The 10,867-nt window shown below is 49.7% G+C and overlaps 1 protein-coding gene across 6 annotated transcripts in view; it reads right to left on the bottom strand.

Moving 5' to 3' along the window:
* Positions 1-8,296, bottom strand: part of MARCHF2 (membrane associated ring-CH-type finger 2) — a 34,619-nt gene extending 26,323 nt beyond the window's left edge. The window contains exons 1-2 of one of the 6 annotated variants that reach the window (XM_085562699.1): positions 4,049-6,836; positions 3,030-3,148 (exon numbers count right to left, since the gene is read on the bottom strand). Coding sequence is in view for 1 of the 6 variants with exons in the window: in XM_085562695.1 (XP_085418821.1) it covers positions 7,195-8,282 (1,088 nt within the window). In the remaining 5 variants the exon portion in view is untranslated. The other 5 variants (XM_085562695.1, XM_085562696.1, XM_021528194.4 and 2 more) reach the window with 5 other exon arrangements.
* Between the last annotated feature and the right edge of the window lie 2,571 nt (positions 8,297-10,867).

Below are 10,867 nucleotides of genomic sequence, written 5' to 3'. Positions count from 1 at the left end.
CCCCCCCCCCCCTCCCCACCAAGAACCAGTCTCACACTGGGCTTTCTTATCAGTTTTGCTTGTTTAAACGTTCTTTCTGTGGAGGGTTGAAAACCACAATATTATTTTGTTCTTTATTAAAAATACACAATTTTATACATCAACTGTCTCCCCAAAGTTACCCTACAGGTCTGCTATGTAACACCTTAAAAGTACCCAAAAAGCCAGCTCAGGATCTGCCTCCAGCTGACCCATCAGCAACTCTTTCCAGCACTTAGGGCCTGGGAAGAAATCTCATTAGTCCTATGCTCAGAAGTCACCTGAAGACAGCAGCCCTAAAGTCAGAGTGCAAGGAGCCCTATCCAGTGAGAAAAGTGACACAGCATTTTATGGCATATCCCTCAACATTCAATAAAAGATCCGATGCCATGCAACAGATTCTAAAACATTTTAGAATTTAGTAAATAACACACAGGAAAGTATTTCACTCCCCAGGAGCATCTCTATTTCAGCCTGCCTGCAACATTTGGTTGGGCAGTTTCAACTAAAGGAGATGCTGTAAAAACTTCAGCCATAACTTGCTCTTCAGAGGATGCCAGTGGAGAAATGCTGTGAGTCAGAACCAGGGGACAGCCCTGACCCTGGGCTTAAAAAAAATCCCATAAAGCAAAGGAAAAAAATAAGCAAGGCACATCGTTCTGGCAGCTTGAGAACCTTCTGATAAAACTTCACACCACAAAACTCCTCCTACATCTTTAACAGCAAAAGCTTTGGGCTGACTCCAGAGGCTCACCTGCTTCATCCCTGGGGCAGAGTTTAAAACCAAATGCTCCCAGTTTAACCCTGTAACACTCAGGAGGAGGTCAGAAGCTTAGAGGACACAGCCTTTCTGGACTCCTGTGTTTGTCACATTTGTATGTGACCACTTGGCTGGGCTGCCTCACCATTATTCCAAACACACAGCTCAGCAGCAGTCAGTGATAACTCAAGGCTTTACTCACTGGCTGCTGCTGCTGGGGACAAACAATCAGAATTTCTCTATACCCAGAAACTATTTAGACATATTCTACAAGCTCTCTGAAGTCTTGATTATTTAGATTATGGTAAATGGGTTTGCAGAGACAGATGAAGAGACAATCTTCCATTTTTTCCAAGGAGACACATTGCCAGCATCTGAGTTCTGTTCCCCATTCGTAGCAAAATACTGCAGCAAGTCTTGGTGATCAATAATTGCTGTTTTCCAAAGGCAACTTCCACACACATCCCTCCTCTTCAAAACTTCAGTATATTGGATCAACATCTGCAGTAGTTTCATTTCATCTCCACGTCTTGAAGCAATGGAAAACTACTGGCTGGTGAAGATGAAGCTCCTGTGGGTCTTGGTGGGGCTCCCAGCAGGTGAGAACCCCAACTTTTAAACAAGGCCAAAGGCATGGGTCTCATGTGGACACAGCAGAACTGAGACACAGCTGAGCTCCCTGTATTTCAGGGTACCTGTCATATTGTTCACCTACTGTTTTTCAAACAAGTTTTCTTTATTGCCTAATAAAGTTACTCAACATTCAAGAAGAAGCAAAAGGTTCAAGCTTAGATGTTGAGAAAAAAAAAATCAGTATAAAAAGAAGAAGCCTAAAGGGTGATTTTTTTCTTACTGTGCTTGGGAATAATTAGGCTGTATGTTACAGCTGGAATGCCAAAATGAACAAAGTATCTCAGCTCTTTCGAGACTTGCTATCTGCCACAAGGCTGTATGAAAGGAAAGTTCACTGCACTTTAATTACCAACATCTGGAAAAACGAATTGCAACATTAGAAGAAAATTCTTTGCAGAGGGTGTCTCCAATCAAAATTCAGTCATTTTAATAACAAGTTTCATAAGCGAACAAGCAAAAATCAGCTGGGCCACGAGGAACACCTGTGACTCCTCTGTGGCTTCAAAAGACCTCAGCTTTTAAAGATGAACAGCAGCACAACTCACTACACAATGCAACTACAGAGTCTCTGCACCCACCTCCCTCTGAATTTTCACTCTTTCCAGGGAAAGAAAGATGCATTAGAAAGACTTGAAACTGAAAGTATGAACCAAGGTGGGAAAAAAAGTGTATTATCTTGCCTACAAACAATTCTTGCAGAGTGCTGTCCATCACTGGGGACAACAGCCAGCCCACCAGACACAAGCACAGCCATGCCCTACTGAAGGGACCACAGCTATGTGGCCTCTCACATCTCTCTGAATCCATGTGCTTTACAAAACACCAGCAGCAGACACTTCTGCTTCCCAGCTCTACTGCTTCAGTGAGCTCCTCTTTAAACAGAGGCAGCCTCTGCAGCAAGGTCAAAGCTCAAGTGCTCCCCAGTCCTGCACAGTCACTTGCCAGGCAGTTGCAGTTTGTTCAGAACAAAAGGATTTTCCAGCTGTGTGTAATGCCTCAGGAAACAGAATTTTAGTGTAGCAGGAACACATGCACCAGATCAAGACTGCAGCGCCCACACACCACAGAACTGGTCAGTCCCTCAAAGGACACAACTCAGGAGAATGCAACACGTTATCTCAGGATTAGGAAGCCCAGGTCAGAAAGAACTTGCATTCTCCCCAGTGTTTTCCTTCTTAGTTTATAAAGCACCATTTACACTGCTGTACAAATAACAACACTCTGCTTGGAGATGAACTGGAGCTAGAACAAACCACCATCAAAGCCCACAGCAGCCCTGCTTGCCCCAACTGCTCTGAGCAGCATGGCCAGTGGGCAACCACTGCACGAAACTCAGCAGCACACTTAACTCCCAGGAGACATTTGATCTGGAATTTTACTTCACTATTTGTATTTTTCAACCTAGGTGTATCACAAATCTCTTCAGAACATTCAGCTTTCAAAGAGCTTTCCAGCAAAGGCACCACCACAGACAGCCTGTGACTCACCACCTGCCCTGGAGAGCTCCAGAGCAGACACCAAGTGAGAGCATCCCCATGGTCAGCCAGAGAGGAGTCACTGAGCCCAGCCAACAGCACCAGTGCCTCCCTTCTGCCCACTCCTTACTGCTGCAGATTACCTCCTCAATCGAAACTTCTTAATTGGTATCTGTGCTGAAAAGCTCTCTCTGTTCAGTTTGCAATGTTTTGCTTAGGTTGCATTTCTAGTTCTTCTGGACACAGGCCTTGTCTGATTTGTCTGCAGGGAAGCACAAGAAAAGCTGGGAGGAAATAAATTGAAAACAGTTCAGAATTGAAGTTTACCCTTCCCCTCCCACCACTCTCAAACCTAACCCCAAAAAGCTTTCAGCTGAAACAGAACTAAAGCTCTCAAAGCTTCAAACAAAGAAATCCCTGTTCAAAACAGGACTACATGAGCTTGGTGCATTCTTCTTTTCACAGAAAAGTGCTTTAGAAGGTAAGTTTGATTTGTTTGTACTTTTATTTCCTGAGCCAGTGCTGCTCCCGGTCCCTTGTTTCCTCTTCTTAGGAACTGGAGGAGAATGTTTCCTTCAGCTTTGATCATTAATTTTGTGACAACTGATTAGAATTGCAACAGCAGTTACAGCACTTGAGGTTAACCACACACAATCATCCCAGGTTCTATCAGGAATTGAAAAGTTTAGTTAGAATTGCTACCTAAAATCTGGAATAAAACTTACAGATGCCTATTTATTTGAAATGGGGGAAAATGACAGATTCCAAACTGTAACACTTTGTTCTAGAGAGGCCTGGGACAGGAAAGGTATTTGCAAGGCAGATGGGTAGGAAGAGCTGCAGGTCAGTACAGCTCCTGCTGGGCTGCTCCCTTCACTGGAGGATGCACAGGGTTCAGTCCCTGCTTTCAGGATTTTGTCATTCTGCAATTTACCTTCAGCGCTTAGGGCTCTCACAGGCTGTAACTGCACAGCAGGAGAGGCACATTCCACCCCCAGGAAAGGTGCACAAGACCCTGAGACACTCAGTAATGACTGCCTTGCTTTCACCCAGCAAGATCAGCCACCAAAAGCTCTCCCAAACCAGCTGTAGTGGGGGACCCCCTCTCCCAGCTGAGCTGCATTGCTGCAGCAATGAGCTACAGCTGAGCTGGTCTACTTACAACAAAGATGGCACAAAGGTTCCAGGGAACAGCTGCTACAGTTGGAGCTGGAGAGAGAACAAGATCAGGACCGGAGAGGTGGGGATCCTGCTGTTTACGTGCATGACATGAACTGTGCTGATAAGCCATGAATTTGATAAGCCTCAGCAGAGATTAATGCGTCATTTTACCAGCCGAGAAAAGCGAACGTACACAGACTTCATGGAGACCCACTTGCCTGCCCTGCTTTGGTGCTGTGCTCATTTCCTTCAGGGCTTAGTTTACCTCATGGCTTGTGTGCCCAGGTGTCACTGAGACATGCCCAGAATGCTTCCAAGAGGACAAGAGTCAGTAACTGAGACATTCCTCTAAGAGCAGGCAGAAGCATAAACTAACCAGAGTAAATTAGACTAGGAGGGAGAAGAGACACACCAGCTCAAACTTCAGTCTGGAAGGGGAAAAAAAAAAATAGTTTGGAAAGAGAAACTCCAAATAGCCAAAGCTGAGTCAAAGTCAAGTAGAGAAAAAATAAACTCATCCCATAGTTTATAGTTCAGAATGCTGGATCCCTCCCTTCATTTTCTAAGAAAAGCTTCTGTGTTCTTAGTGTGAAAAACCAAAATATTTTAAACAATAGTGAAACAAGTCCCCAAATGTCCATTTTGTTTTATGTTTCTACCTGCAGAACTACTACAAAGTCCTATCCTTAGGATTTACAACAGTCCCTCAAACTCACGGAGTCCATACCGAGCCTCAGCTTGCCATGGATGCATTTTGACTTCATTATGGTCATGCTGTTTCAAGAAAACAGTGCTTACTTTTTCCCAGGGAAACATGGTGTGCTACATGTGCTTGATGCAGGCCAGCATCAATCACCTAGAAGAGGAAAGGCCCTCTCCCAGCATCCATGAAGGCAAGAACGCTGTTGGAAGCTGCTCACAGTCAGTACATTGTAGTTCTGCTCATCTGCATGGTCCCCTTGGCATCTAGCACAGTGTGACCTCACCCTGCAGCCTCTGTGCAATCCACAGCAAAAACGAGCAAACACATCCAAAACAAGGAACGTTAGTTCCAATGCCACTTTCTATTTTCGCTTAGGCAGTGGTGCTGATCAGCTAACCACAGACACTCAGCCCCAGCTATATAGCTGCTACAGTGTCCATGAACTACACAGTAGGCTCACACTTGGCTGCTCCCTGTGCCACCTGGTCTGCTCTTGGCAAAGTTTAGACTTCCCTACTGATGCAGGCTGCCTGCAACACTCTCCAGTGCGTGCTTGGGGGTAGTTAGACCTCCAGTCCTCAACCAGAATTATTAAATTCACTGTCACAGTGCATGTGACAAAGGGATTTTAGAGTCCCAGCTCCATTCCCTTTGAGCCTCTGTTTCTGATGGATGACACACCATCACAGCTTCAAACACACCTGAAAAACAAGGGCACTTCCAGCCTCCAAACACTCCCTGCATAATCCTTTGGAGATGCAGAAAAGTGTTCAAACATTTTAGCTTTGGAAAGCCAAGACTAACATGCAGCTGTTCAAAGGATTATACTGTGCATGTGTGAGTGGCAGCCAAGCAGGGTTTCATGTCCCCATGAGCAGGACCAGCCACAGCCAATACAGCTGGATGACCACAGTGACATCATGGGCATTCTCAACAAGAACCTGGAAAAAGGTCAAGACCTGAAGTGCTAGAAACTGCATCAGAAGGGAAAGGCACAGAGATAAATGCCTGTTGGAAGGAGAATCAATCTAGAGAATGAGAGTGCCAAGGAAAATGAAGGGCTGGTAACGGAGAGGGTTAAGAGAGGGACAGAAACAGTCTCATAGGGATGAGCAAATAAAGGGCACAGGGTGGGATGAGAATCACATCCCCACTGATAGATCTTCATCACACACATCATGGGAGAGACAGAACACTGAATACAAACAAGCAGGATAAAAAGCCAAAGCTGCTTTGGATAACACTGACACTTCCACCTCACCATCATCATCCCCAACATGCAACACCTCACTTGCCTGCCAGCAAAATTTGAACTCTGCACAGCTCCCTCCAAGACAACAACAGCCTAAATGCTCCTTGGTCCAGCAGCACCATGCAGTGCAGATGTATCACCCCACGCCTTGGTGGCACCATTTCTAAGGGCACTACATGCAAGCAACTGCACACTCCAGAAGCCTCCGAGGCCACTGCGCAGCATTTTGGTTTGTAATCTCAGTCCCCCCACCAGATCTAGAACATACAGCAGCAGCAAGTGTTTGAGACTGCAACAAAAACATCTCCCATGTCACAGTCACCTTCCTGTACATGAGCCACAGGCTTGTCCCTTGGATAAATCCCACAAACTAGCCTCTCACAGACAGTCGGCTCAAGAAACCTGAGTTTAAATGAGACAGAAAGTTAAGGACTGACAGTTTATGAAAAGTCCATCACAAACCCTATGCTTACACCACGGCAGAAAGCAGCTGCTGCTCCAGCACAGGACTGCAGCAACCTCTTCAGCTGTGCTGTGACACCGAGCTTATTCTCTTGGGAAATCTCTGCACACAAGGCAGAGCGCTCGGGAGGCAAAATAGGCACCAGAATGCTCCCAAACACGTGAAAAAACAGGTACGGGAGCCCAGTGGCGAAGGAAACTTTTCCTAATAACTGTTAGACGCAGGGAAGAAGAATCTAATGAACAAACACCGCTTCTCAAACCTCCGGCACTTCTGTCCCTGGTGATGTTTGTACGCGACAGGCCTGGCGCTCCCAGGGGTCAGTGCCTGCCCGGCCCGGCCCGGCCCACCCCAGCCCGGCCCGGCCCAGCCCAGCCCGGCCCGGCCCACCCCAGCCCGGCCGGGCCGCGGCTCGGGCGCAGGGGCCCCGCACAGCGAACACGGTGCAGTCCGTACCGGCGGCAGCGTCTCGCACGGGGCCCGTGCGGGCAGCGGGGCCGGCGGCAGCCGCTCCACGGGAGTGGCCCCGAGAGCTGCAGCGCGGCTCCGGCTTCCGAGCACGAGCGGCGCCGCACACCGGGGCCGCCAGGAGGACTGTCAGGGCTGCCGGGCGCGCCGGCCTCGGCCCGGCCTGGCCGGGACGCCCTCCCGCCGCCGCAGCCCCGCGCCGGAGCGCTGCCCGGGCCGGTGGGCGCGGGGCGGGGCCCGGCGGCCGCCCCGGTCCGGTACCTGCGCTCCGGCCCGCGGCCCCTCCGCGCGGCGCGCGCCGCCCCAGCGCCGGCTGCGGCGGCCGCCGGGCCCCGCCCCCAGCGCCCGCCCGCCAATCCCCGCCCGCACCGCGCTGACGCAGCTCCCGAGCGCCCAATGGGCTGCGGGTAACCCGCCAGCGTCGCAACGCGACCCCGCTGGCAACAGCCGGCGGCCAATAGCGGCCCTGCGGCCAAGCCCCGCCCCGTATCGGCCCCGCCCCGACGCTCGGGCCACGCCCCCAGGCCGGCCACGCCCCCAGCGCCGGGCGGGCTCGGCCCAGCGCCGGCCCAACAGCGGGACACGGGGATACCGGGACACGGGGATACGGGGATACCGGGACACGGGGATACCGGGACACCGGGACACGGGGATACGGGGATACCGGGACACGGGGATACCGGGACACCGGGATACCGGGACACGGGGATATCGGGACAGCGGGACACGGGGACACCGGGACACGGGGATACCGGGACACGGGGATACCGGGACACGGGGATATCGGGACAGCGGGACACGGGGATACCGGGACACCGGGACACGGGGATACGGGGATACCGGGACACGGGGACACGGGGATACCGGGACACCGGGACACCGGGACACGGGGATATCGGGACAGCGGGACACGGGGATACCGGGACACCGGGATACCGGGACACGGGGATACCGGGACACGGGGACACCGGGACACGGGGACACCGGGACAGCGGGACACGGGGACACCGGGACACGGGGATACCGGGGTACCGGGACACGGGGACACCGGGACACGGGGATACTGGGATACCGGGACACGGGGATACCGGGGTACCGGGACACGGGGATACCGGGACACCGGGACACGGGGATACCGGGACACGGGGATATCGGGACAGCGGGACACGGGGACACCGGGACACCGGGACACGGGGACACCGGGACACGGGGACACCGGGACACGGGGACACCGGGATACCGGGACACCGGGATACCCCCCGGCGCCGCACCCGGTGGCAGTGCAAAAGCCCCGGGCGCAGCGGGTGCCCTGTCCTGCTGCTCCCGGAGGCGCTGGCAGGGACACGCATCCCCGCCCCACCCCGTGCTCTGGCTCGGGAGCCCTCCCACCTTATTCTACAGTTGAGTCTGGAACAGAACCTTACACAGACGGTATGATTTGGCAATCTTTATATCCACAATACATCATAACCATGCACAAAAATAGAGTGATGGGTTATTTACAATTTGAATTGCACTTAACACAGGAACCAGGAATAAAAGTAAATTAAAGGAACCTCTCTTCTGGGTTGCATAAAGGCCCACTACTATTTATAGCCTACAAAGCCTGATAGTCAACACTACCATGCATTATCTGACCAGTGTAAAATAGGAAATGCTGTTACTTATTGAAACAGTGCAGCCCTGGAGATACTCATTGCATGGAAACATTCCATGAATCACCAACTAGATTTAAGAGTCTGCAAGTCAAGAGAATCTACCCTTCAGCCCCCACTTACTGTGCTTTACTTGAAGGCCAGTTAGTCTTAACCTCCAATTGTCTGATTTTCCATAGCCGAAATTCAGGCTCCTACCTTTAACACTATTCTAGTTTTTTATGGAGGAAAAAAATCTTCCCTAAGTGACCAAGCTGCTTCATTGGGATCTTCTTTTCTTCTACGGAGTCCAGAACTTCTAAGCGAGTTCTTCCTTCTGCTTGGAAGGGGAATGATCACCAAGCCTTGGTAAGACTCAACCAGAAACAGATCCCACTCCCACCTTCTGGAGCAGTACAGCATGCAGGGATCAAATATCAGGAGCTAAAATATCTCCTGTACAACTTTCCAACAGTTTTTGTTAAGTAACTGATTCAAATACAAGCTCAGCCCAAACCTTACCACGCCCAGCCAAAAGCTCTGTGTTCACACAAGAGGTCACCAGGGAGTCACAGAACAGCACCCAAATGGGGGCATCTCTGGCCCCACAGAGATGGCCTTCATAACACACAATGAAATATTTTTAACCAAGCAGTAAGCAGTAACCCATCAACTGGATTTTTACATTTATACAGATATGGAGCTTTAAAACTTTCCTAGGAACCAAAACTCCTTATTCTGTGCAGGCTTCAGTGAAAACCCCAGACTAACTCCCCTGCCTGTAAGCACTGACTCTTCAGGAAAAGAGACTGGACGGATCTGATCTGTCCAATAAATTTATTTTACCAATTCGCTGTTTGTGTGCTCAGGACCAAGTCACTTTTATGTATGCATTTTGGCCAACATCCTTCCCATCAGTAAGAGGAGAGGCAGCACAACAGACTCCTACCTAATTCTGCATTAAAGGAGCTGTTCAAGACATCAGCAGGAGGTTCTGATGGTTGCGTTACTGACACAGGTAACAGTAATCAGGGCTTTGTAGTGTTTTCAACAGTTAAAGGAAAGTCAGCCTCAACATCCAAGTAAAGCAAGCAAAGCACACATTTGTTCTTTCCACAGGCAGCTTTCCTGTTATCAGAAGTTTACAAAAGCCAAACTTAGCCCTCAAAACCCTTGGTGAAGATGGAAGAGAGCTGTAACCTTTTTTTTTTTTTTCTGACAGTAAAACTGAGAGACACACAGCCAGCAAAGCCATGGGATGAAGCAGTCAAGTTGAGGTTACATGCAGTCTGTAACTTCCACATCAGGAAAGCAGGCTTAAGGAGTCTGGGTTACTGGAGAGCTTTTCTGAATGTCAGACAGCTCTTCAGCATTTCCAGCTTCCTCAGGATTCCTCCAAGTCTTCCCCTAAGTAATTCCAGCACAGTAGTGGGTTGGGTTGTGGCTGCAGTTTCTAAGGAGTGCACAATGTTTCATCAGAACACCAGGAATCCCAGATCACAAGCCTTTTCCCCAGTCTGCATAGAGGAAGGTGGCCTAACCTGGCAGAACTGATCCACTGTCCTTTTTCTACTGTCACAAACAGCCCCGTGCTTAGTCTAGCACCTCAGACCCACAGAAGGGCTGTATCTTTGCCTGGAGAGCAGCACAGCAGCCTGGAAAAGAACCTTGTGTCATACTGAGGGACCACAGCAGATGAAAACCCCCACCCCGTTCCCAGTGCTCTCAGGAGCTACATGGGTGCGCATATGCACACACCAACTCCCCCTGCGTGCCCCAGCAAAGGGCAGGAGCCCTTCCCTGTCACACAACACTATAGAATGGTCCAAGGTCCACCAGTGCTGAGGGGCTTTGGACAATGCACTTGTTCAAGAGCTCTTCAATACCCATAAATTTAACTGCACTTAAGCCCTAGACACTGACCTCTCATTAGGACTCTGCAGCGAAGTTTCGAGCCTTCCACAAAGTCAAAGACTAAAGACAATCTTTGAAGAGACAAGCAAGTGACTAAACTGTTTCTTGGCTTCTTACACCAGGCCAGACTGATTCTAGAAACTTTGTGTTAAGAGCAGGACTTGCAGAGTAAGCATGTTAATACATCACCCTGAATTAATTAGTCTTAACAGGTACATGCTATCCAACTGATTTCTTTATATAATATTTGTTCAAAAATTAAGGAGCCCAGCTCCACTTGTGTCCACTTGTTTTCAAATGAAGCATTTTTAATACTTCAGAATTTTCCATTCTCTCATTGCCAGCTGTCTGAACACTGACTGCACATTATGTTCTGGTCTTGGACC

Source organism: Lonchura striata, chromosome 28 (assembly GCF_050655825.1).
Source record: "Lonchura striata isolate lonStrDom1 chromosome 28, ASM5065582v1, whole genome shotgun sequence".
Classification (NCBI taxonomy): Eukaryota; Metazoa; Chordata; class Aves; order Passeriformes; family Estrildidae; genus Lonchura; species Lonchura striata.
The sequence above is the reverse complement of the archived record's forward strand: the minus strand, read 5'-3'. Positions and strand labels throughout refer to the sequence as shown.